The sequence below is a fragment of the Lichenostomus cassidix genome, chromosome 11, assembly GCF_008360975.1.
Source record: "Lichenostomus cassidix isolate B80296 chromosome 11, HeHo_3.0, whole genome shotgun sequence".
Lineage (NCBI taxonomy): Eukaryota > Metazoa > Chordata > Aves > Passeriformes > Meliphagidae > Lichenostomus > Lichenostomus cassidix.
The window spans coordinates 17,912,705-17,936,227 of NC_139492.1; the positions used below are offsets into that span (position 1 = coordinate 17,912,705).

Sequence of the window (23,523 nt, forward strand, 5' to 3'; positions counted from 1 at the left end):
AACAGACAGCCCAGAGCAGCGCTGTGTGCAAGGCAGGCAAAGGTTAGCAGCACCAGGAATTCCTGCAAGGAGCAGGAGATAGGCAGCAGCTGCCTCTGGGGCAGGATAATGGGCTGCAGAGGGGAGAGGAGAGTGAAGGAGCTTTTTGTACTACTCAGGCAAAAACAAGAGACAAGACAGATGATAGTAAAGGGTTGGAATAAAAGCAAGAAGAATCCACCGAGGAATGAAGCTTAAAGTGTGTCAAGGTTTAGGGGTTTTTTTAAGGTATAGTTTAATTTATCATCCAAAACAGAGGGCTTGTATCAGGAGGATTTTGTTTATTTATTCTTTTATGTCAGCAAAATATTCTATACTTTGGACAGCAGGAGGAAGGGAATTCTCCCCCTTTACTCTGCTCTCCTGGGACCCCACCTGGAATGCTGTGAACAGCTCTGTGCCCCAGCACAGGAAGGACATGGAGCTGTTGGAGTCCAGAGGAGGTGCTGAGGGGACAGGAGGAGCTCCCTGTGGAGCCAGGCTGGCAGAGCTGGGGCTGCTCAGCCTGGAGAGGAGAAGAGAAGGTTGTGTGGAGACCTCACAGCTCCTTCCAGGGGCTGCAGGGAAACCAGAGAGGGACAATTCCTCAGGAGCTGCAGGGCCAGGAGACAGGGAATGGCTTCCCAGTGCCAGAGGGCAGGGCTGGATGGGATCTTGGGCAGGAATTGTTCCCTGGCAGGGTGGGCAGGCCCTGGCACAGGGTGCCCAGAGAAGCTGTGGCTGCCCCTGGATCCCTGGCAGTGTCCAAGGCCAGGCTGGATGGGACTTGGAGCAGCCTGGCACAGTGGAAGCTGTCCCTGCCCATGGCTGGGGTGGAATGAAATTATCTTTAGGGTCCTTTCCAATCCAACCCATTCTATGACTCTGATATTTGCCAAGCTGAAAGAAGTGCACCTCTCCATCCCAGCAGTGTCCCCAATACATCTAACAGTACAGTCCAGTATTTAGTTAAAACAATGCTCACACCACAGGGGTACAAGGAAATCTCAGATTGGTTAGGGTAGCTTGTTCTGCAAATGTGAGCTATTTGGGATGATATTTGCACAAAACATCTCTTGTAACAAGGCAGTTTCCCCGACCCAAGAACATTTCTTCCATGTAAACCAGAACAGAATGCAGGAATTTGCATTGCTCAGTCATCCATTTATCCCAGTGCCATGCCACATGAAGAGTCCAGAAACACATGCTCCACAAAACTGAAAAATTGAATTTTAGGTTAGCTTTATCTTCTCCCCAGACTGTGCTCAGAATTGCTGGTACAGGGCAAAGTAGGCTTTTTGCAGTCAGTTTCCACTTGAAGTCATTGGAATACTTTTCTGGAGTAAAATGTTATCCCACAGGTTGCCTTCCTGAGCAGGCAGGGAGCTTTGTTATTTACAGATCTAACTATTGGTAAATGCCCTGCATAGAAATAAAGGTGCCTTTAAACTTTGCAAATGTTGCTTGCAAGGCAAGGCATGAGACAGCCTTGGGAGAATTCTGTAAACAGGGGTGATTCAGAGAACCTGGGAGTCATTGGAGGGGGAAAATAAATTGGCTTTAATGAGCTTTGATTTAGTATTCAAAGTAGGAAATTTTGACACATTTGGGAGTACTTTGCATTAGTGCAAATGAGCCAGGAGCACAAATCCTTGGAATGGGAATTATTTCCAAATGATGGTAGGCTGACATCACTGACTGGCTTAAACTGCATCATTTTCAGCAGGAAAGGGATGGGGGAAAGGTCCATCAGGGCATGGCAATGTAAAGTTGTGCTTGGCATGGAGTCTGGCAAGGAGAAACACCTACAGCACCTCCAGATGTGGGTGGGCAAAGCCTAAAAACCCAGAGGTGCTCTCCTACATAGGAATCTCTATGGCCATGGAGGGGGGACTGCAGGAAAATGGCAAAATGTCAGGGATGTCCTGCTTGGCATGGAAATATGGACACAAGTGAAAATCACCCATAGGAACTCAAGAAAAAGTGATTTCTTTGGGTCAGGAAGGAGGATTTAGAAAGGTCCTCAAAGAGCTTTTATTGGCAGAGTCATCTGGAGTGACGTTTTGGGACGACAGGGATACACCATCCACTTCCTCCAAGTGTGTTATTCCTGAGAGATCCCACACCACCCTCGTGTGCAGGATCCATTTCCTAAATGACTGCAGCAAAACATAAACTTAGGAAGCAACAGGGTTTCATATGGAATTGGTCCTTCTGGTGAGGATTAGCTATTGTCTAATTAGAGACAAGAGGCAAAGACAAGTCTTTGCTGCTTGAAGCAGCAAAAATAAAAATGTTACATGTTTTCACTGAAAGAAAATAACTTTTAACATTTTGGTGACAAATTATGTCCAGAGGGTAGTGTGAGCAGTGGTTTTATTTGCTACTGGGTGTAACTGGGCACGATAGTTTGTGCCACACTCACTTTCTTGCCACAATCATTCTGAGAGGCATCACTAACATCCAAATGCACAAGATTTCTAAAAAGGCAATTAAGAAAGACTTTTATTAGGCAAATGAGCATTTTGGTGCCTGTAGGTATTTTTAAAAATCCCACTAGATGCCCTAAACAGTGAAGTAGTTTAAGCATTAAGGTCTGTAATTCCTCAAGGAAGGAAAGGCACCTCTTCCTTGCCCTGGTCTGTGAGATGCTGGCCATGCCTTTCTCATGGACTTGGGCTTTTAATGCCAAGGATGCTCCACCTGAAAAACAAATCTGTGACAGCAGTTTAGCTACTTTCAAAATCTTAAAAGCACCGTGTCACTAGGGAAGAGGTTTGGAAATAACGGGACAAGCTAATTATTTATAATTAGGTCAGACTGGGTAGTCTGATTGCCATAATTAACACAGCCTAATGACTGGCCTGGGGGATTTTACTTGGCTGTAGCGGGTGAAATGTGGTCAAATGGATGTGTGTCGTGCTCTGTGGTGTGAGAGCATCCCCAGCCTGGCAGTGTGCACGGGGCAGGAGATGTAGGTTGCTGTGCTGGAAGGCTGAGCAGGGATCTCAGGGTGCTCCCAGGAGGGAAGGGAAGGGTTCTGGGAACTGGGGAAATGTTCCCCAGAGGGCAACAAGGAGCTGGGTGAGGTTAGAGATCTGTGCATCACAGCAAACAGCAGCACTTCTGAATTGACACAGGGTATCTGGAAAATAGAGTGAAAATAGTGTTGCTGTGGCTGAGAGAGCTGAGGACTCATCTCCCAGACAGAGCTGACCCGGGGAGCACAGACTGTGCATGTAAATATTGCACACAGCAAGGGTGAGTCAGGAACACTTGCCTTCCCCCAACTCCTCGCAGGGAAGCTCAGAGAGCTCCCTTGGGATCCCCAGTGAGCCTGGGCTGGTGGCACTGCCTGCCTGTGTGTGATGTCTCCTTCCAGCCCAGCTCTGCCCTTCCCTCGCTGCAGGAACATCCCCTAATTCAGTCCCCACAGCACAGAAATGGGGCTGGATAACAGCCCAGTGCATTCCAGAAATAATTAACAGCCAAGAGAATAGAAAACAACCAGAGACCAATCTGCTTCAAGCCCACTTCAGATGAGCATCACAAACACCTTGGAAGATAGATGGTGTGAGCAAAAATCCTGATGGGGTCCTTGTGCAGCTTTTCCAACTCCAGAAGTGACCCAGAATTCCAGGCTGCACCCAGGCTGTCACAAGCAGTATCACACAAGCAGGATCACACCATCAGGCCTCATTGTAGCACAGGAAAACACTCACCCAGGTGCTTTGCTCACCAAATAGAAGTTGCCTGAGGAGAGAAGACATAAAAATGACTGGTTCAAATAATTTCATAGGTAATAGATGACAAGACATCTATCTATGTCTATTACATCTGCTCCATAATGCCTTGTGTAGCTCAATAAAAAGATGCTTCTCCATTCCACAGACCTCAGGCCCAAATATTTTTGGGATCTCCAGGTCATTCATAGGTGTTTGGTGAAAAAAAATAAATAGTCCCAATTCCATTGCTGTGATCTGTGTAATGCTGGTGTAATGCCTCTCTGTTGCCCCACTGGAAATGTGGGATTGGGGTTCTGTATTCAGAGTTAAAGTGGCTCTCTGAGGAAACCAAATGCCTAGAGGATCTACAAACCCCCCAGCTGTCAAATGCACAACCAAAACACAGCTTACTGGAAGTGTGTGACAAATACAGACACTTGACATTGATGGGCATTTTCAAATCACATATTGCTTTCACTGAAATATTCATGGCCCCAAAAAAGACAAACACAATGCTTTACAAAAATCAAAACATTTCATTTTGACAGTTTTTAAACATATCTCCCTGCTCCTATTTGCATAAGATTTCATTTGGAAGTTTATTTCAAATTCAGGTAAACTTTCCCTCTGAACTACACAAAAGTGTTGTTGAAATACTGAAATCCAAAATGAAGGTTCATTGCAGATCAAAGTAGAGGCTTCCATCCATTAGTAAGCTTCAAACACATTCTTGTCCACCCCCAAACTTTAAAAATACTGTTCTTACAAACCTAACTTTTTTTTTTTAATTGAAGAAAAGCAAGGCAAAACCTTTATCTGGAGGCAGCATTGGCAGCCTCCTGATCAAACCCAGCCAGACACTCCCAGTGCCACAGCACTGCATGAACAACTGTTAAAAATGACCTTGGAAATGCAAATTTGGGGAATTCAGTGCAGTTAGCTGCTCAGAGGGCAGTTTGGCAGTTTTCTCTTGCTTCTCTTCTGGTTGCTCTCCCCAGCTCACCATCACTGCCTCATTTGCTGAAGTCCCAATTATCCAGCATGTTAAACATTCCCACTCCTGCAGGACTGTTGGGTGTTGTAATGGCACAACCCTGGAGCCCACAAACAACAATGCTGCATTGTCTGACAGCCACAGAGCTCTGTAAAGAGGGCCATTGTGAGCCTGCAATCCCCAGGTACTGGAATTGTCAGCCTGGAATTGTCAGCCTGGAATTCCCTCCAACGCCAAGGGGGATGGAGCAGCCACAGGGGAACTGGGAATGCAGTGAATGAGTGCCATTGAAAGTGGTGCTAAAAGAAAAGCACTTGGACCCAAGACTGCTCATTTGATATAAAAATATATATTAAAAAAAAGCACCTCCACATTTTAAACTAATGATGACTTTTAGGCACGGTGTAATTACAGCACCGGTGGGAACCCATAAGTCAGCGAGCTTTCAGATGGAAAGGTTGTGCCTACAAAATGAAGCCATATATTCCCATTAATTGAAGCAGTTGATTTCCAGTTACACAATATTAGTTTTAATGGTGGGACTCGTAGAAAGTCCATGAATTTCTGTATTTTTTTTGCTCTTGCTCTCTGGTGCTAAGGTGGCACAATTTAAAGTGAGCTGGGTGACATCGGTGCCAGCAGGGTTGTGAACAGAAGTGACTTTCAGGGGGATGGTGTGTAAGGTGGCATTAGAATAACCTTGGAGGAATGGTCTGTCAGCACTGCCTGCACTGCCAGAGCAGAAAGGATTAGCAAGAGAAATTTTGATGAGGGTATTTACTACTAATGACTGCCTTCAAAACTGCCTTTTATCTACAGCTTTTCAAAGCATTTTCCATTCATTAAGTCTTATAAAACCTTTGTAAAATTGGTAGAAGATATAGAAATGCAGATATCTTTGTGCCAAAACACACAGTAATACTCTGACAGAAAAGGGCAGCAGTACACACTGAACATTATTTAAAATAGGAATTGCACAATGTTACAGTGATGCTATCGCTCTGTTAATTAGAGTTTGACCAGAACAGGGGAACAGTCTTGCTCTTAAGAAAAATGGTGTGGAATAATCAGTAAATAGTCCTCAGGGCTTCTGTTTTGTGTTGTAGCAATAAGACAGATGTATGTTATGCAGTGATATAAAAAGAAAAAAAGTTAAGAATATGAATGGCACCTGTTCTTTTATTGTAATGAAATCTGCTTCCCAAACTGCCAACCCCAAGAGATAAAAGCAATGAGTCAGACCTACTAAAGTGCTGTACTGAAAACCCTGAGATTTAAAAAATGATAAATGTACAGCGTTTTTGTTTGTTTGTTTTTAAGCTCTTTTGAGCCTTTAGAGTCAGTTTTCCTTTTGTCTGTGGCCTCAAGAAATACTAGAAGGGAAGAAGGGAAGAAAGGAAGAGAAAGAAAGGAAGGTAGAGAAAGAAAGGAAGGGAGCAAGACAGAAGACGAGGAAGGAAGGAAGGAAGGAAGGAAGGAAGGAAGGAAGGAAGGAAGGAAGGAAGGAAGGAAGGAAGGAAGGAAGGAAGGAAGGAAGGAAGGAAGGAAGGAAGGAAGGAAGGAAGGAAGGAAGGAAGGAAGGAAGGAAGGAAGGAAGGAAGGAAGGAAGGAAGGAAGGAAGGAAGGAAGGAAGGAAAAGAAAGAGAAAGCCTAAAACACTTCCAAAAGGATACTTGGTTTGGTGATGTCCAAGAGATGCCAGAACCAATCATGCAGCTGCTTCAGAATGTGAGGGCTGGGAAAATTGGTATTTGGAGGCTCTGTTAGGGCAGTCTTGGTAAGCAAAGTTTTGGATATGGGAGTTTTTGGTAAGTTCTTTTTCCTTCCTTCCCTCCTTCCTTCCTTCCTTCCCTCCTTCCTTCCCTCCTTCCCTCCCTCTTTCTTCACACACCAATTCAAACTTGTTCAACAACAAATTAATTCTCACTGCTGCTGTTTCAATTCCTGCTTCCTCGAAGCACCCCAAGAATTCAGCAGTTGCTATAGGAGCAATGTTTAAGGGCTATCAATACCATTAGTCTATCCTATAAAAACACAAGCAGTTTAATAGCTGAAGGCTGCCAAAAGATAGAGAAATCTGTTGGAAATCTGAAGTTCTGTGCACATGTGTCAGAGTGAGTCAATGTACATTAAAAAAAAAAAAAAAAAGAAAAGCACATTTTTTACTTGGAAATGACTTTTGGAAGAAGCTTCCCAGTATCTCTGAATATTTTTAAAGGGAAAGACGTAGCAGATAATGCACAGGATGACTTGCAGATTCAGCCATGCCTGCTCTGAGGGCCACAGGAGTTTAGTGCGTCACTGAGCGACAGTTCCTCCCCACAGGGCTCGGAAGACGCGGTAAGAATGAAGGGTCATCGTCACAGTGAGTAAAACATTGCATCCAATTTGGGTGGATTCCAGGGAATTCTGCTGTTTAGCTCGTTTGCTCATTGCTTTACCATTTCTGCTCATTAAACCAGCCAGAGTGAAGCTCAATTTACAAATAAATAAATTAATTGATTAACACTCCTGCCAGTTCAATGATGCAGAAGAAGGCTGGATAAGAGCTGGTACACTGAGAGCTGAGGAGGAGGGTGCAAAAGTCTCCTTGCAGCCTTCCTTCATAAATTTTCTAATGGTTTGTAGAAGAAACCTAAGGAAACTTGCTCTTTATTTTTTGGACAGTGTGAAATCTCCACTAAACTTGTGTAAAGGCCTGACCATGTCAATAATGGCTGTAATAAGGTTAGTATAAAAAATCAGTGAAGGGTTTTCTAGGTTATTCAGTTTGTAAGCTTAGGAAAAAGTCAAGTTTTTTGTTTCTCAGGGCAGTAAAGCTGCAGAATTGTTGATTAAGGAATCACTTGGTGTGTGAGAAGTACCCTCATTCCTGAGTGGAGTTCAGTTTGGTCATGCTGATTAAAATATTCCCATCCTGCAGTGCTAAACTACTCTTTCATAGCCTGGCTCTGGCCACTGCAATTCACTGCAGGATTTTTTTCACCCAGGTTATTTCACAGCATTTTGGATTATTTAGATAGTAAACAAACAACATCCAAGCAAACAAAAAATTGCTTCATTTCCCAAGAAGATGGAAACTTTCAAAAAGGTTCCTGGAGCACAGATCCATTCACAAGGAGGATCTCGGGAAATGCTTTGGGGAAAAAGGACACCAGATTTAGGGTCTTTTGAAGCCCCTGCTAGGCACCAAAGAGCTTTGAAGTTCTTTTAAATGGTTCTTTTACAAGCCATTGGCACAGAGCTCAGTTAAAGCACTCAGCTAATTTTTAATCAGATATATGAAAAAACATAGAATAAGAGTGTGGATTTCTTTTCTAAGGTTTGTTGGTTATCAGAGTAGGGCTGCAAAAAAAGGCAGCTCCATTTCAGTGCTTAATGTGCCTTAATAACTGCATGACCACAAACCATTAAGTTCTTTATCTCATAGGTGATTAATTTCCAGGAAACATATGTTAAGAGAATAACATATATCCCCAGACTTCCTCCCCAAAAGGTTCTCACAAAGCAATGCCAGTGTTTTGTATTTACTGACACAAAAATGGAAAAAAAATGGTGATGAAAAATCAGAAGAATAATTTTTTGCAGTAAAATTAGTTTTGCTCATTAGAGGGAAAACAAATATTTCCCTAATTTCTGGGAAGTTCTGTGAAGTAATACAGTGGTGATGAGGAAAAAATAATTGCAACTAACTTAATGTGAGCATGAAATGCATCATCACTGTTCCCTGACTTCTGAAACCGAGTAATGCAAGTTCATAAAATGACTATAACTTCTCAGGGAAAAAAAACCTATTTAATCTCCTTTCAAACAAGCAGAAATGTCATTCTGTTGACCCTTTCCACACCCTGTTTGAAGCAGACAGCTCAGGCTGCTCTGTGGGGGCTGATGCTGAGCCTGGGGAGGACAAGGACGGGATGGGAAAATTGTCTGCCCAGCCTCCTGAGAGAATTTAGCTGCCAAGTGCTAACAGGTCTTCACTGACCATCTGCAAACTAGGTTTTATTCCCCTCCTCCCCTCCAAGGCTTAGGCATCTTCTGCACTGGGATGGGTTTTCTTAGGGCAGGATCAGTGAGGATATGGACATGGATTGTCCAGGATTCTGCCAGTTCCCACAGCCAACCCCAAACCTGGGCAAGGCTGACATTTCACAACAAAATTATTGCCAGGATTCTCTTCATCTTTGCTCTGCCTCTTCACTGAAACTTTTCACCTGCTTTATTCCTCCAACAACTTGATGCTCTTTGAACTAAACCAGGAAAAAATGAGTCTAAATAGTTTATATTTGATAATTTATGAATGTGTGTGTGTACATGTCTGTCCAAGCAGATCTTCAGTGTGAAGTTCCAGTGCTTTCTTCAGGCATTGTGTAAGGACAGCCCAGCAGGGTTTTCAAGTTATCTCAGTGCAATTGTTTGAAAAATAACACACAATTAAATCTGTCTTTAGAACTCCCTATTTATTGTGTAAGCTTTCAACATATGGACTTAAATATCACTATTGAAGTCATCTATTTCACCTGTCTCATTAGAGAGCTGTATGTAACAGCCACAAGAAAGTAAGGGTTATATAAAATTGCATCCACTATTTATGTATTATTGTCTCCAACACATATGTCCTTTCCATATGGGATGTTCTCACTGTACAGAACATGGTCGGTTCCAAGTATAACTCAACAGAAGCATTCAACCTTTGCTTTTAAAACTGTGATCATCCCCACTTCAACAGCCCACGTTGGGAGGAAATTCCAGATTGTGGGGGGGAATGGCTGCCAATCTGAATGAGGAGGAACATCGTCAGATGGCAGGGAAGTATTTGTACGAGTTGTATTAACAGAAGCACTGACCTTTCCACACTCCAGAACAAGCCAGATGGGCCTTGGATCACAGCACCAAAACTCCTGAATCATTGCAAGCAGTGTTCAAACACAGCCAGGAGAAGCCTGAACACAAAGATCCCCTCGAAAATACAGCCCTGCAGCAGCAGAGCCGCACCAGGTTTTGAGGTAACAGCTATTTAAGCCTTCAACTCCCAGGCAAAATTTCGTTGCATAAATTTCAGCCTATCCATTGTCTGGGATGGAAAACAGATGGGCTGCAGTCTAGCTTTGCAGCAAGAATCCAAATTCAATTCTCTGGCTTGTTCTTAAGAGAGTTAATGAAAGTTGAATAATATGCACTGGCAGTCCTGAAACCCTCTGTGGTTTGCTTCCTCTTTTCCTTGGCAGGGTGAGGCCATTTTGCATTAAATTTGCATATGGCCACCCTTCTCCCCTGAGCAACTGCAGTTATCCATCTGACCATATTTCTGGTGGATAAGGGCCCTAGAATTTAGGAACTTTGCCCTCACAGACAATCTCCATCCTCCTTACAGCTTCTGCAAGTGAACCAGAAGGACCTGTAGAAGTGAGCAATGATTTAGTATTTACCCTGTTTATTCATTAAACTGGTGAGGGGGATATTCTGCTCCTCCATGACAACACTGATCTTTAACTGAAACAAATTAAACTTTCTTGAGGGAGAGAATACACTGAGTTGTGGATGTTTGAGGCAGGGATATTAATAGAGTAGTCAGGGTGGCGAACAGAACACATTTTAAATGGAATCTAAAAGAGATCAAGAAAGAAAATATCATCTTTCAGGGAAAACAGCAACAAAAAACCCAGACAAATTGAGCATGTAACCTTTGCTGTGAGTAGCATGAGTAGAGTAAAAAAACCACGCTGGGTTCTGCTTGGGGAACCTGGAGGAGAGGAGGAGCTCATGTGTCAGAACTCAGGGCTAATAAAACAACACAAACATTGCAGTCTTCTGAGTTTAAGGGATGATGGGATTCAATCTGACAGACTCATTTTGAAGTTTCTGAGAGAGATGGAAACTCTTTGCCAGATAGATAACTCTGAATTTGGCCCATTAAGAGCAAGAGCTCTTTTCCAGCTGGACACTGCTTCCCTGCCATCCCACGGTGAGCTCTCCTGAAGCTCTCCTGAAGTCAGGACTGAAGGATATATCCTGTTTTCTGGCAGTGCTCTGACTCTGCTCGGATGGCAACGATGTGCTGAGCCCATGGGGAGCCTGGAGCACCAGAGGGTTGGGAAGGAACCCAGCAGAGAGAGGATGAACGTTTTCCAGGGGTCTGCCACTCTTCTTAAAGATCAAGGCTGGTGAGAGAAAGGGCTTTAAGAGCTGCAAGGTTACATTTGAAGTCAGCAGGGCTCTGGATTCTTCCAAATGCTGCACCCTGAGCAGATCTGCAGGACATGTTGGTGGAGCTGGTGCCATTCAGCAGGGCACAGAGCAGCCCTTTCCTGGGGCATGGGAACAAAGCTGCTCCCCATCCCTGGTGTCCCCTTGGCTCTGGGATTGGGTCTCACCATGGCAATGCAATCAAAGTGGTGCTGAGGTGCACACTGAGTCCCTCCTACACTCACACACACTCAGGTTATCGTTTGCCTTGCAGGCTTTGATTTCTCACCCCACAGGACATTGAGCCAATCAGACAAAAAGCAATTTGCCTGAATCTTGTCTCCTCCCACTCTTCTCTGAAAGTTTTCAAGACAAAGAGTAAAACTCAAGGAGACCAGGATGGTTTAAGGTGAGCTCCTCCTCCTTCCCCTGCTGCCTGGCCTTTGTAGGCAAGCCTCCTTCCTAGAAATGTTTCTGCCCCCCAATTTCCTGACTCCCCAGATGATAAGGTGTTTTGTCTGGCCGTGAGGTGCTGGTTCTGGCGGTGTGGTCCCAGCACATCATTCTCTTGGCAGATGCAGCTCTGCCTTGGCTCACCTGCACTGCTGCCAGGGCAGCCCAGGTGTCCCATTCCCTGGGCAGGGAGCCCGGAATCTCTCATCCTGTGGCTGTTCCAGCTGGTGACTCCCAGGAATATTTCATAAATGTTGCCCTCAGACTGTGCAGCCAACACAAACTGGGAGCAGAGGATGGTATGCCTGCAGGGTGTGGGGGAAGGCACAGGGAAGGACACAGCCTGGGCTGGATGAGATGGAAGGCTCCAGCAACCTCCCCAGCACCAAACAGAGCAGCTGACTGCTCCTGGCTCTGGCTCACCTCTGCACCGTGTGATGGGAAGGAGCTGTGTCCACAGTGGCTCACTGGCATATGGCTTCCTGCACGGCACGGGAACGGCTGGGTTAGGCTCTGAGTTTTATAGGTGCACTGGGAGCCTAATGCTCTTTTATTAGCACGACTCCACGCTGACCTCCATGCTAAAAAAAGCAGGGACTTTCATTTCATCTCATAATCCACCAAGGGCAAATAAACAGTCAGAAATTCTACTCTTTCTTTTTCCCCAACTCTCATTAAAACTGTGGTCTCTGTTATTACCATGCAGACATTTTGCACTAGTTTTTTATTACAGTCAAGTACAGATGCCCTTTTTATTTTGAGGCAGAGTTAATAGCAAAGCTTTTTTTGCTAAAGTTTCTGATTATCTGCTATGGCTGAGAGCACTTTGCCAGCAACAGTCTCCTTGGAATATTCAGGGTTATGCACAGCTTTTAATTCTTTAAAGGGTTTGGTGGTAAATAGCTTGTGTACACTGTGATCTCACTTGAAAAGCAGCCAGCAGACTTCTGAACGTGCCTGTCCACTTCTCCCAGGGTCAGGAACGTGAAGCTGCTGATGCAAAAGGCACCTCATGGATTTAATCCAGTTGGTATTGGGGTTTTACAATGCACCATTGAGCACAGCACAAGCCATGCCCCATGTCCATGCTTTGGATGCTGCTGTTGCTCTGAGTCCTGCAGGTTGGCTCTGTGGGCTGTAGGATGGCTCTGTGTCTGGCAGGATGGCTCTGTGTCCTGCAGGATGGCTTTGTGTCCTGCAGGATGGCTCTGTGTCCTTTAGGATGGCTCTGTGCCCTGTAGGATGGCTCTGTGTCCTTTAGAATGGCTCTGTGTCCTTTAGGATGGCTCTGTGCTCTGTAGGATGGCTCTGTGTCCTGCAGGATGGCTCTGTGCTCTGTAGGATGGCTCTGTGCTCTGTAGGATGTCTGTGTCCTGCAGGATGGCTCTGTGTCCTGTAGGATGGCTCTGTGTCCTGTAGGATGGCTCTGTGTCCTGCAGGATGGCTCTGTGTCCTGTAGGATGGCTCTGTGCTCTGTAGGATGGCTCTGTGCTCTGTAGGATGGCTCTGTGTCCTGTAGGATGTTTCTGTGCTCTAGGATGCTGCTGGCCTTGCTGCTGTCACTCGGAGGCAGGGTAGGAAAGGGAAGGAGAGGGCAGCAAGACAGGAACCAGCTCCTGCTGTGATGTGTGTGCTGGCAGTGCCCAAGGCCAGGCTGGCAGGGGCTCTGAGCAGTGAAATGTGTCCTGGCCACGGCAGGGGTGGGAACTGGATGATCCTTAAGGTCCCTTCCAACCCCAGTAATTCTGTGATACTTTGATACAGTGTCTGGGTAGTAGGGGCTGACCTTGCTGGAGATTTACGGTGTCTCTCAATATAACAAATTTCTGTTGTTTTCTTCTGTCTTTTTCAAAATATTGTAAAGCAGCTCCTCTGTCTTTATTTATTTTTCTTGGTTTTATCCTTACTAGTTGGGTAAGGTAGAGTTGTGTAATTTTACTGCATGAATGAAACAGTCAGTTCTCCTTGGGTGGCCAAGACAAAAAAATATGTCTTTTTTAGCTGTTCTTAGTGGGGAATTTGGGTGTTATTGGAGGAATTTTTCTCATGAGAGGAGCGTTACAACACACCAGGCACTCCAGAGCAGTCTGCAGTGCAGTGGCCGCCTGGGTGGGCACAGAGTGTCCATATTCCTTCATTTAATGATGTTTAAACACAGAGTGACACAGCAGCCTCCAGGAGTGTGGGAGCACTTGGATTCCAGCAGTGCTCCCTCATTATAGTTACTGCTATGAGTGCTACCATTTACTCACAGTAGTAAACACTGTGCTCAAGAGTGTACACAGCATTCAGGCTTTACAAAATGATGCAATTATGAGAATGGAACAATCCTGAGAGATTGTGTTTAGTGAAAAAACATTTGCTGGAGCATTTTGTAAAGCCACAGAAATGGGCAGTTCTTGGTTGTCAGGAGTCTTTCTGAGTCTTTTTACCCAGATAAAATTCTGATAGAAATTAAATGTCTGAGATTAACTATGATCCATCAGTGAACAAACCTGCAGAACTTGGGGCACTGAGCCATTCTGTGCCTGAGCTCCTCTAAGTCTCTTAGCAAGGGTGATGGATGGCTGGATGAGGACAGCTTTTGAAGCAGAGATTTCTGCTAAATCAATGGACAAGATATATCAAATTTCCAGTCATTTCCCAGAGCTTCTGCCAGCCCCCACAAATAGCTACTCTTTCATTCATTCCAGGCTAGAGCCACATAACAGGAGAGAAAATCATGCTCTGTGAGTTTTTATACTTTAAGGCATCCAACTTTCCATTTTAGAAAGCAAGGAATGTAAACAACAGTTTTGTTTCTATGTCTGGGCAATGTAGAGCAGCTCCAGAATCAATAATAGAAAATGTTCCTGAAAGGCCCAGTAGACCTCAAAGAGATAATGTGAATCGGCCATTAACAGCAAGTCATTATAGAACTTATTAAGTGAAGCCTTGGGACTGTCATAGAGCCTAAAGGTTGACATAAATTTTTCATACACATTGAACTTTGCTAAATGTGCTTGCATTTGATTAATGATGACTTTCTCCAGTGCGCTAATAAGAAGAAGGGAAATGTGAGCTGGGGCTGCAGCAGGGAGAATGGGCTCCTGGAAGGAAGGGCAGTGGTGGCAGCAGGAGAACAATGGAGCTTTCTAGAGATGCCCTGCCAAGCAGGAGGGAGTTTATTACTCCCTGAAAAATTGCTCCTTGCCACCCAGAGATAGGGCACTGAGCACAGCATGAAAGCCAGTGTTGTAATTGTGGAAAATATCAGAGCTCCAAAGCACCAGCAGAGAAATCCTCCTCCCAGCCCCCTAATGCACTCACATATCACAAAGAGCCACCAAAACCCCTACCCTCATCCCCTGAAGACCTCCATAAATCACAAAGAACCACCAAACCCCGCATCCTTAGTCCCCAAAGCCCTCACATATCACAAAGAACCACCAAAACCCCACCCACAGACCCTAAAGCCATCCATACATCCCAAACAACCAAAAATTCCAACCTCAGCCTCTAAAGCCCTTCATATATCACAAAAGTCAACCAGAAACCTATCCTCAGCCCCTCAAACCCTCCATACATCACAAACAACCAAAACCCCATCCTCAGCCCCTCAAACCCTCCATATACCACAAAGAGCAACCAAAACCCCACCCTCAGCCCGTTAAGTCCTCCACATATCAAAAAGAACAACCAAAACCTCACCCTCAGCCCCAAAAGCCTTCAATATACCACAGAGCCACCAAAACCCCACCTTCAGCCCCTAAAGCCCTCATACATCACAAAGAACAACCAAAAACCCACCCTCAACCCCTAAAACCCTCCATTCATCACAAAGAACAATCCAGAAGAGCTTTATATTTAGTGAAAGAGAGGAGTGGTGTCTGCAAGTCCTGCTGGAGACAGAGCTGGAGGAGATTTGCCTTGGCAGGCAACGCAGTGAGTCACGGACTCATGGAATGATTTAGGTTGGAAAAGAAGACAACAACAACAAAACAAAGCCTTCACTTGCAGCTAGGTCTGGAGAACAGCATATGGATTTGTTCAGTTAAAGTAAACATGTTACTCCCTTGTTTGGAAGTAAAAAAAAAAAGAAAAAAAAAGGGAAAGCAATCAGTAACCTCAGTCCAAAGCAGTCACAAAGTCTAAGCCTCTTTCAGTAACCACCAAAAATGCTAGGCATGCCCTAATATTAAATTAAAATTGAATTCATTAAAAAATAAACAAACCTACAGGGTAAGTTTTTGGGGTATTTTTGCTTCAGTTTTAAAGCTGCTAAAGGTCAAACTTGCAAGCTTTTATTTTGTTTTATTTGAAAAGAGCACACCTATAAACAAAAGTCTTACAAACAGCCCTAGCAAAGAAGACTCAAAGTCTTCTCCTAGCTTAGATAGCTGAGTAATCAGGTATTGGTCCAGGTTTTACAAATACAAAAGGAAAAAGAAATGCGGAAAACAAGAGATGTTGCCATTCTTTCTCTTGGCAGTGTGCAGTCAAAGACAATTATTGATTCCCCATCAGCACCAGCTATAAACTTGGCATTCCAAAGCAGATTTCCCCCTGCCATGGAATGCTTTACCCACAAGCCTGGTTGGTGCTCTTGATGCAGTTATAAACTACTGCAAACGGACTAAACAAGTACAGAAAAGCAAAAAAAAATAAAAATCAGGTTTTGAGTTTGGCAGTAAGAGAACTCACAAGGACTTTGAAAATGTCAGGTTCAATTCTCCACCTTGAATAATATTTATTTATAAAACACAAATTGGCTTCACTGGGAAGTCTGAAAGACTCTTGAGTAAGACCCTTCCCTGGCCTGGAAAGAGTTCTGAGAGTCACTCACAGTCCAAGCAAGTCTCTCCCTTTGTGTTGGGTGTTTTCTTTCTGCGGAGAAACACGAAATCCTCCATACCCTCTGCAGAGGGAGGATCAGGAGCTGTCCCTGGCATGGACATCCCACAGCAGGAGACAGGAGGTCTGGGACAGCAGCAAAGTCACACCCATGAAGTTCCTGTGGCTCCTCCTCTGCTGGGACAGGGCAGGACACCCACTGTGGGACTCGCAGGTCATTAGGGGAGAGAATAACATAGATCTAAAGTTGGTGAGCAGGCAAGGCCTAAGATTTCATGCAGAAATACAAGAAACAAGTTTTTCAAATGACTATGAATCCATGAATTGGAGCAGGCTAATTGTTCTTATGGCTTAGGTAATTGTAGCCAGTCCAGCTCAGTCATGTTTGAAAGAGCATTTCTTATCAAACACAGAGATCAGTGGTAATAAATAATGGAAAACTTGTGCACTAGAACGCAGGGAATGGAACTGGGTCAAGCTGGTTGATCCCCAGTCTCAGCCTAAATCAGTGAAACCAATAGCAGAGCTCCAGAAACTGCAGCTTACTCCCTGTAAAGCTCACTCAGTCCCTTTCCCAAGCCATTCCTTTTCTTTTCTCTCTCTCATCTTTTTCTTTTTCTTTTATTTTCACCCCTTAGTACAGAATGTGATTCTGCTGCCAATTAATCGGAAAAGACCCTTTCACTACAAATATAATTCTGGATGGGGAAGACATAAAAGAATTTCAGATTTTTAGGTCCCAGAAAGCAAAGGTTGTCTCTGTGAGTCTTGTTTAAATTCCTACTTCTCACTTTTTCTCTGAGCTTATCAGCAGCAATATGGTAAAATTCAGCATTTTGTTTTGTCAGTCAGTCAACAAAATGGAGCCAACAACACCTGCAAGCTCTTTAAAAAGCTTTTCTTATCTGAGGAGTAGCAGTGTGTGGGGCAGGATCTCACCTGAGATCACAGAAATGTTGCTGGTGAGCTTGCAAGCTCGTCCCCCTTGCTATGGCATCAAAGCCTCCTTGACATTGCAGCAGGAACGCTGCAGAGGGATCTGAAAATTCCCAAACAAACCCTCCCCTCCCCTATCAGTGCAAGTTTGGAGAGTTCCCTTAGCAACCAGCCCTGCGCTTGCCTCCCTCATCGCTCCTTGCCAGCCAGCAGGAATGGTGTCCCAGGCACTGCGGGGACACGGCAGGGAGTGGCACCTCAGCTTGGTGACACCCAGCTAGACAAGGAGCTGAGCAGCTCTGCCAGCTGGAGCTCAGAATTCCCTCAGTTCACAGAAATCCCTCCTGGTAACGTCACGTTGTCTGTTCCTGATGGTGTTTGGAGGAGGTGTTTGTTGTATCTCTGCAAATGGTGCCTCAGGCAGGACTTCCAAGAGGGAAACTCAGCCAGAGCACCACCTGCACTTGTCCCTGTCCCCTGTCTTACCTGGCTCAGCCGTGGGGGTCCTCCTTGTCATCAGGGTTTGCTCCAAACCCACAGAAGTCGTAATTAACCTTTGAGGTGTTTTCCATGGATGTGAGGCTCATCCTTCCCATGCTCCTGGGGGAAGGCAGAGCCACTAGGCTAAAGAATTCCTGTGGGTGAATCCCTTCCCAGGTCGCTCGGATCATTGGGAATGCTGCAACAACCTCCAGCCCACCTGGATGTGCTGGGCCTGACCAGGAGCTGCTGTGCTGGGCTGGGTTTTAACCAGCTCAGATTAAAACCCGAGGCTCCCGCGAGCGAAGGTCAACGCGAGAAGTGTCCCATCGCGGTGCCACAAGGCGCTGCTCTCCGAGGTGCTGCCGGTGCTCCAGAGTGAGGATCATTCCCAGCATTTCAGAGGTGGCCTTGGCTGAGGTTAGCAAGCCTGACTTAATAAAGCACTACCAGAATTGCATGTTCACTGGGAAGGGGGAAAATAATCAAATGAAAAAGGACAAAACCAGCAGGGAAAAAAAATTTATTTCCAAGCATCTACGAGAGTGCTACAAACAATAGAGACTAAAACTCAAAGCATTTGAAACTATTAAAAAATGTAGTTGACAATGTCCTTCTCAAAAATTAAACATAAAAATGTAGAAAATGCAGTTATTAATTCTAAAACTTGCTCAAAAGTGAAATAAACCCAGATAGCATCAATGAGGATGGAGTCCTACAAATTACTTTTTTTTAACTTTATTTCAATTTGTTAATTTGTAAAGTGATACTCGTTTCTTTTCTTTCTTTTTTTTTTAATGTTTATTTAAATTTATAATGGAGAAATGTGCAAATCTAGCAAAATATTCTTTGGATTATAAACAGAGAAAAAAAATCAACAACCAAAGAAATTTGAACCAAGTTAATAATAAACTATAGAATTATATAGAATGCATACAGCTATAATAAAGTGAAATATTACAATAAACATTGTAGAGCAAATCTGCTGATTTAGCAAACTCTGCCTTATAAAACATAGGGATATAATGGGACAAGTGAATATGTTATGGATATAGAGCTGAAACATCAGTCATAATTTTAAGGAGTTAAATTTTAATCTAACTACATATATGGGGGTCTTCAGAAAAGCAACACACCAACAAATCAGATTTCCTCTCAGATCAAGCAGTTTGGTACCTGACTGCAAATGAAGGACAGGATCTGTAAAGTGAATGTAGGAAAACGCAGATAAATTCTATTTATTGCCTCTTCCCATATTGCAGCTGCTGATCTCTGACCCCAAACAGCCAACTATATTAAATTCAGTAGAGGTACAGCTGTACACAGATGCAGAAAATGTTGATGTGCAGAACATATTCCAATCCCTTGCTCCTTCTGAGCTAATAAAAAAAAATTATAGAACCCTTTTTGGATTAAAAACATACATTACAAAGAACAACTCTGAAAGCACTCTGTATTTCTGTCATCACAAATTAAAATGTCTCCCTATCCGCAGAAGATGCTATTCTACTGGAAATAAAAAAGAAAAAAAATAAAAGAAAAAAATTTAAAAAATCAAAATAAAAATAGGAATTAAGTGCCGGAATCTTAATTACTACTCAGGTAAGGTAATTGTCAGGTAGAACAGTCCTTAGGGAAGTCACAGCTAAACTGGGTCAGATTTCAGTCTCTAGAACCCGCAGAAGCTCAGCACAGATATGGAAACTCACAAGGCTGGAGTAAAGTGTAAGTACAGAGTACTCCCGTCCACTCACAAAGTCACTTCTGAAACCTTGGGAACCTCTAAGATATAAGATAAATGCATATTACATGGGAAATATTGAAAAGTATTACACTTAATTTAATCCAGGAAACACAGTAGGACTATATGACTACTCTTACTGTGTTCTGGGAGCAGCCACAAGCTGTAGATAGAGAGGGTACAAAATGTTCACCAGACGTTACATTTGTTTTAATCTAAAAAACATTTGTAAAATGTACTTGATTTTTAAATAATCACTTAACAAGGCAACAAACCAACTACAAACACATAATAAATAAGGCTATTAAAAGGTCACAATTGTAGTAAATTAGTCAGAACTATAAATGGGACATTAGAAACACTATGTTTTTCCTTATATGCTTAATAACCAGAACAAGAATTAAAAAAGAATCAGTTTATTTCAAAGTCTGCTTCTTATATTGAAGCACATATTAAAGCAACAGTACAATGTTCATAAAATATAAGTGTGATGCTGTAACATTTCTTACATGTCAGAATACTGATATTTGTATGTATACTAAAATAAGAATTTTAAAATTGTACAAATAGATACATTAAAAATGACATAGAAATAGGGCGCCTCCCACTGCAACAAGACAGAGTTTTTATATCTGGCACGTATTAGTTCAAGATGAAAGTATAAGCAAAAAGATTTACAAGAATCAGCAGTAACAAGTTTGATGCTCAAGAGACATAATAATTGTACATTGTACTGTACATACATCATATGGGTTTAAGCTGGCTGAATAATATATATTTCAAGTTTAAAAATGCACTACCATATAGAGTGTCCATAGTTTAAGGCGAAATTACAGCTCAGAACTGTTATCTTTTCTAATTTGTGGAAGCTTCTTTGACATAAAAGATTTAGATGTTCATAACACACAAAAGATTTCCCTTATTTGTAGGTTCGCTTTTAGCATTTTCCTTCATTTAAATATTTCGCATTTCTCAAGTGGGTGTTTTCCTTTAGTGAAGCTGGCAGCCAACTTCTAGATTTGCCTTTTGTAGGAAAAGGTACTTCACAGTATTTACCACTTTCACGTCCTTTTTTATCAAAGGAATCCTCTCTGTCAAACTTAAATGTTTAAATGAGATTTTTCTTGATTTTTAAAAAAATACCTGCTTACATTTCCTCTGGATTCTTCAGAACTTCGGACACAGTTCTTAAGGCCAAATCTTAAACTTTATTGTTAAGAATCATCATCGAAAGTGTCTTTGGAGCCATACAAGTCTGCAAGTTTCTTAAATCGAGGTCCCCAATTTTGTAGATAGTCGTAGTCCAAGTCCGAATCTGTGGTCGCTGACTCCAAGGAGCTGAGTGACCCAGCCACGGAGCCTCTGCCCTCGTAGCCATAGATCTGGATGGAGTCATAGGGAGGGGCAGTGGGGTCGTTGTCAGCCTCCTGTATTCGGGTGTTGATGAAATCATCAACGTCCACGCTGTTGGGCGCGGGCCGCAGCCCCGGCCTGGGCAGGTATTGGTACTCGGGCTTGATGTCCTTGCGCGGGATGAAGCCGTTGATGCCGTCAGGGTTCTGCAGGGTGGCGATGTCGAACGCTTCCGTGTCCTCCTCGCCCCCGCCCTCGTCATCGTACGTGATGATGTTCTCCCGGACATCCTCCTCCTCAAAAACGATCAGCGGCTCTTTCTTCTGCCTCTTCAGCGTTACGAACAGCACGACGATGACTGGAGGAAACCAAAACACGAGTTAGACTGCACTGTCAAACAGCAGCTCCTTTGTAAGGAATGATGGCACTGCTGAGCCCTCAGCTTTTGTGCTGGATAGTTGCAAACTTGTGCATTTTTAGCACTCCTTGCTAGGTAAAAGCGGCGATGTTTGTACACAGAGCTGCACACACTGATCTGAGCCTTTCTGTCTGGGCTGCGTGCCACTGCTCTTACTAATTGCTCATTACTGCAACACTAATTCAAGGAAAGTGTTTGTGAGGCCCCCAGTGCTGCACAAACACTGTGACACTGCCTTTGAGCAGCTCAAGCACATGAATATCTGCAACAAAACAAAGATGAGTCTTTCTCCTTTCTTGCATGCCTAAAGCTTAACTAATTCCAAGTGTCATTTCCATTAAAATAGAATTGTTTTAAGCAACACCTCCAAACACATATTTGTTTTTGTGGTCTCACTTCAAATTTCTATGAAATAAAGTATATAAGAAAAGAAACACTATAAATTACTGCAGAAAAATTATAAAATATTTTATCATTTTTTCCCAAATCATCAGGAAACACTTTGCAGCACTTTCTTAAAAGCAGGTCTTCTGAGCCACTCATCTGTCTTCCATATAAGATGGGTTTGAGGGAAATAGCTGGCAGGGGCCATTAATCCTGGCTGACCTCAATAAGGAACTTGTCATCCAGGGAAGATCACAAAACTTGGAACTGTATGTCATGACCTCCTTTAAGCAGTGTCTCTGATTAGCTGATATTAAGCCACAAGAGGACATTCTCTAAGCACATCGAGACAAAATCACTGATGTTTGCTTTTCAAGTTATCACAGAATCACAGAATGGTTTGGGTTGGAAAGGACCTTAAATCCCATCCAGTGCCACCCCAGCCCTGGCAGGGACACCTTGCACTGTCCCAGGCTGCTCCAAGCCCCAATGGCCAAGCTGCCCTTGGACACTGCCAGGGATCCAGGGGCAGCCACAGCTTCTCTGGGCACCCTGTGCCAGGGCCTGCCCACCCTGCCAGGGAGCAATTCTTTCCCAAGATCCCATCCAGCCCTGCCCTCTGGTACTGGGAAGCCATTCCCTGTCTCCTTGGCAATTGTCTCTCTCCAGCTTTTCTGCAGCTCCTTCAGGCACCAAAAGGCCACCATCAGATCACCCCAAAGCCTCTCCCAGCCAGGCAGATCAGTATCCCCTCTAAAAATAAAAGCTAAGAAATTAACATACACTTCTCCACCTGGGAGCCAAAGGCAGGATTATTCTTTTTCACACTAGCACAGAGAAGCAACGAGGCAAGAACTCCTTTTTACCTAGCAGGATGACGATGCAGGCCAGGATGGCGATGAGGGCGCCGGTGCTGAGCCCCGCGTTGAGCACGTAGGCCTCGGCGTTGCAGGAGAGCAGCGAGCCGCCGCTGTCACAGCCACACACGCGGATGCTCAGCGTGTTGGTGCTGCTCAGCGGGGGAACGCCGCCGTCGCTGATGACGATGGGCAGCAGGTACAGGTCCTGCTTCTGCCGGCTGAACCCTTCCCGCCTGACCAGCACGCTCGCCGTGTTGTCTGTTTGAAGAGGAGGGAGAATCGTTGTTAATTTTTACACAGAGTTGTCCTCTTAGCCAATATTGAAAAAGAAATTATGTCGCTGCGATGGGTCTCAATTTTCAGATGTTTAGCATTATTTCTGCAATAAACTAGTAAAATGTGTCACCTTCCTAATGACCCAAGAGCAATTACAGGATTGTATTTAATTCATACAGCACCACACTCAAGTTTTAATTCTTTAATTAACACAAGGAACATGGATAATCTCTGTCTGATAGTACCGGCTAGTACCTGCAACTCTCTGAAAAACTCACAGTATTTTTTCAACTACCCACATGGCTGGACCTTCTTGTTGCTGTTTGAGCTGATTTTAGTGTCTTTCCAGAATTAAAGCTTTCAGTTGAGGGGTAAAACCTGTATCTCCCTTACGTGTTGTTCTTGGAGTCACATCCAAAAGCATGGTAGACAGAGATCAGTCCCAAAATGAGCTGCATTCATGAGACTCACACCGAAACAAAAGCCAGCATTTGCTCTGTATGAGCAAATTTGAGCCTCATTATTTCAGTAAGAAACACTGAAGTTTCACAGTGTTTTATCAGAATCTGGTTTTCACCCAAACTCCCAAAGAACTCAGACACCTTGATCATACATGCACAGTATGTCTGGGCACATTTTGAATTACAGAGATGTGAGGAGGACTTAAATCATAGAATCAAAATACCCTGAGTTGGAAGGGACCCACAAGGCTCATTGAGTCCAACTCCAGGCAGTACTTCTGTAACAAGTGTTTCTATTTCCCATTGTCCCCATGAGAGGTGCCCTGCCATGGTTCTCCTGGTGCAGGTGACAGAAAACAAGCTGCCATCTGAGCATAAGACATTTGGGATGGTCCTGCACACTTC

General features: G+C 43.9%; 1 protein-coding gene across 2 annotated transcripts in view; it reads right to left on the reverse strand.

Moving 5' to 3' along the window:
- Positions 1-18,133: 18,133 nt before the first annotated feature.
- The window catches only part of CDH11 (cadherin 11), an 83,107-nt gene continuing 77,717 nt past the window's right edge, over positions 18,134-23,523 (reverse strand). For both annotated transcript variants that reach the window (XM_085072003.1, XM_085072004.1), the window contains exons 12-13: positions 22,388-22,639; positions 18,134-21,077 (exon numbers count right to left, since the gene is read on the reverse strand). In XM_085072003.1, the coding sequence (XP_084928129.1) occupies positions 20,581-21,077; positions 22,388-22,639 (749 nt within the window). In that variant the 3' untranslated portion in view covers positions 18,134-20,580. The remainder of the gene's footprint in view (positions 21,078-22,387; positions 22,640-23,523) is intronic.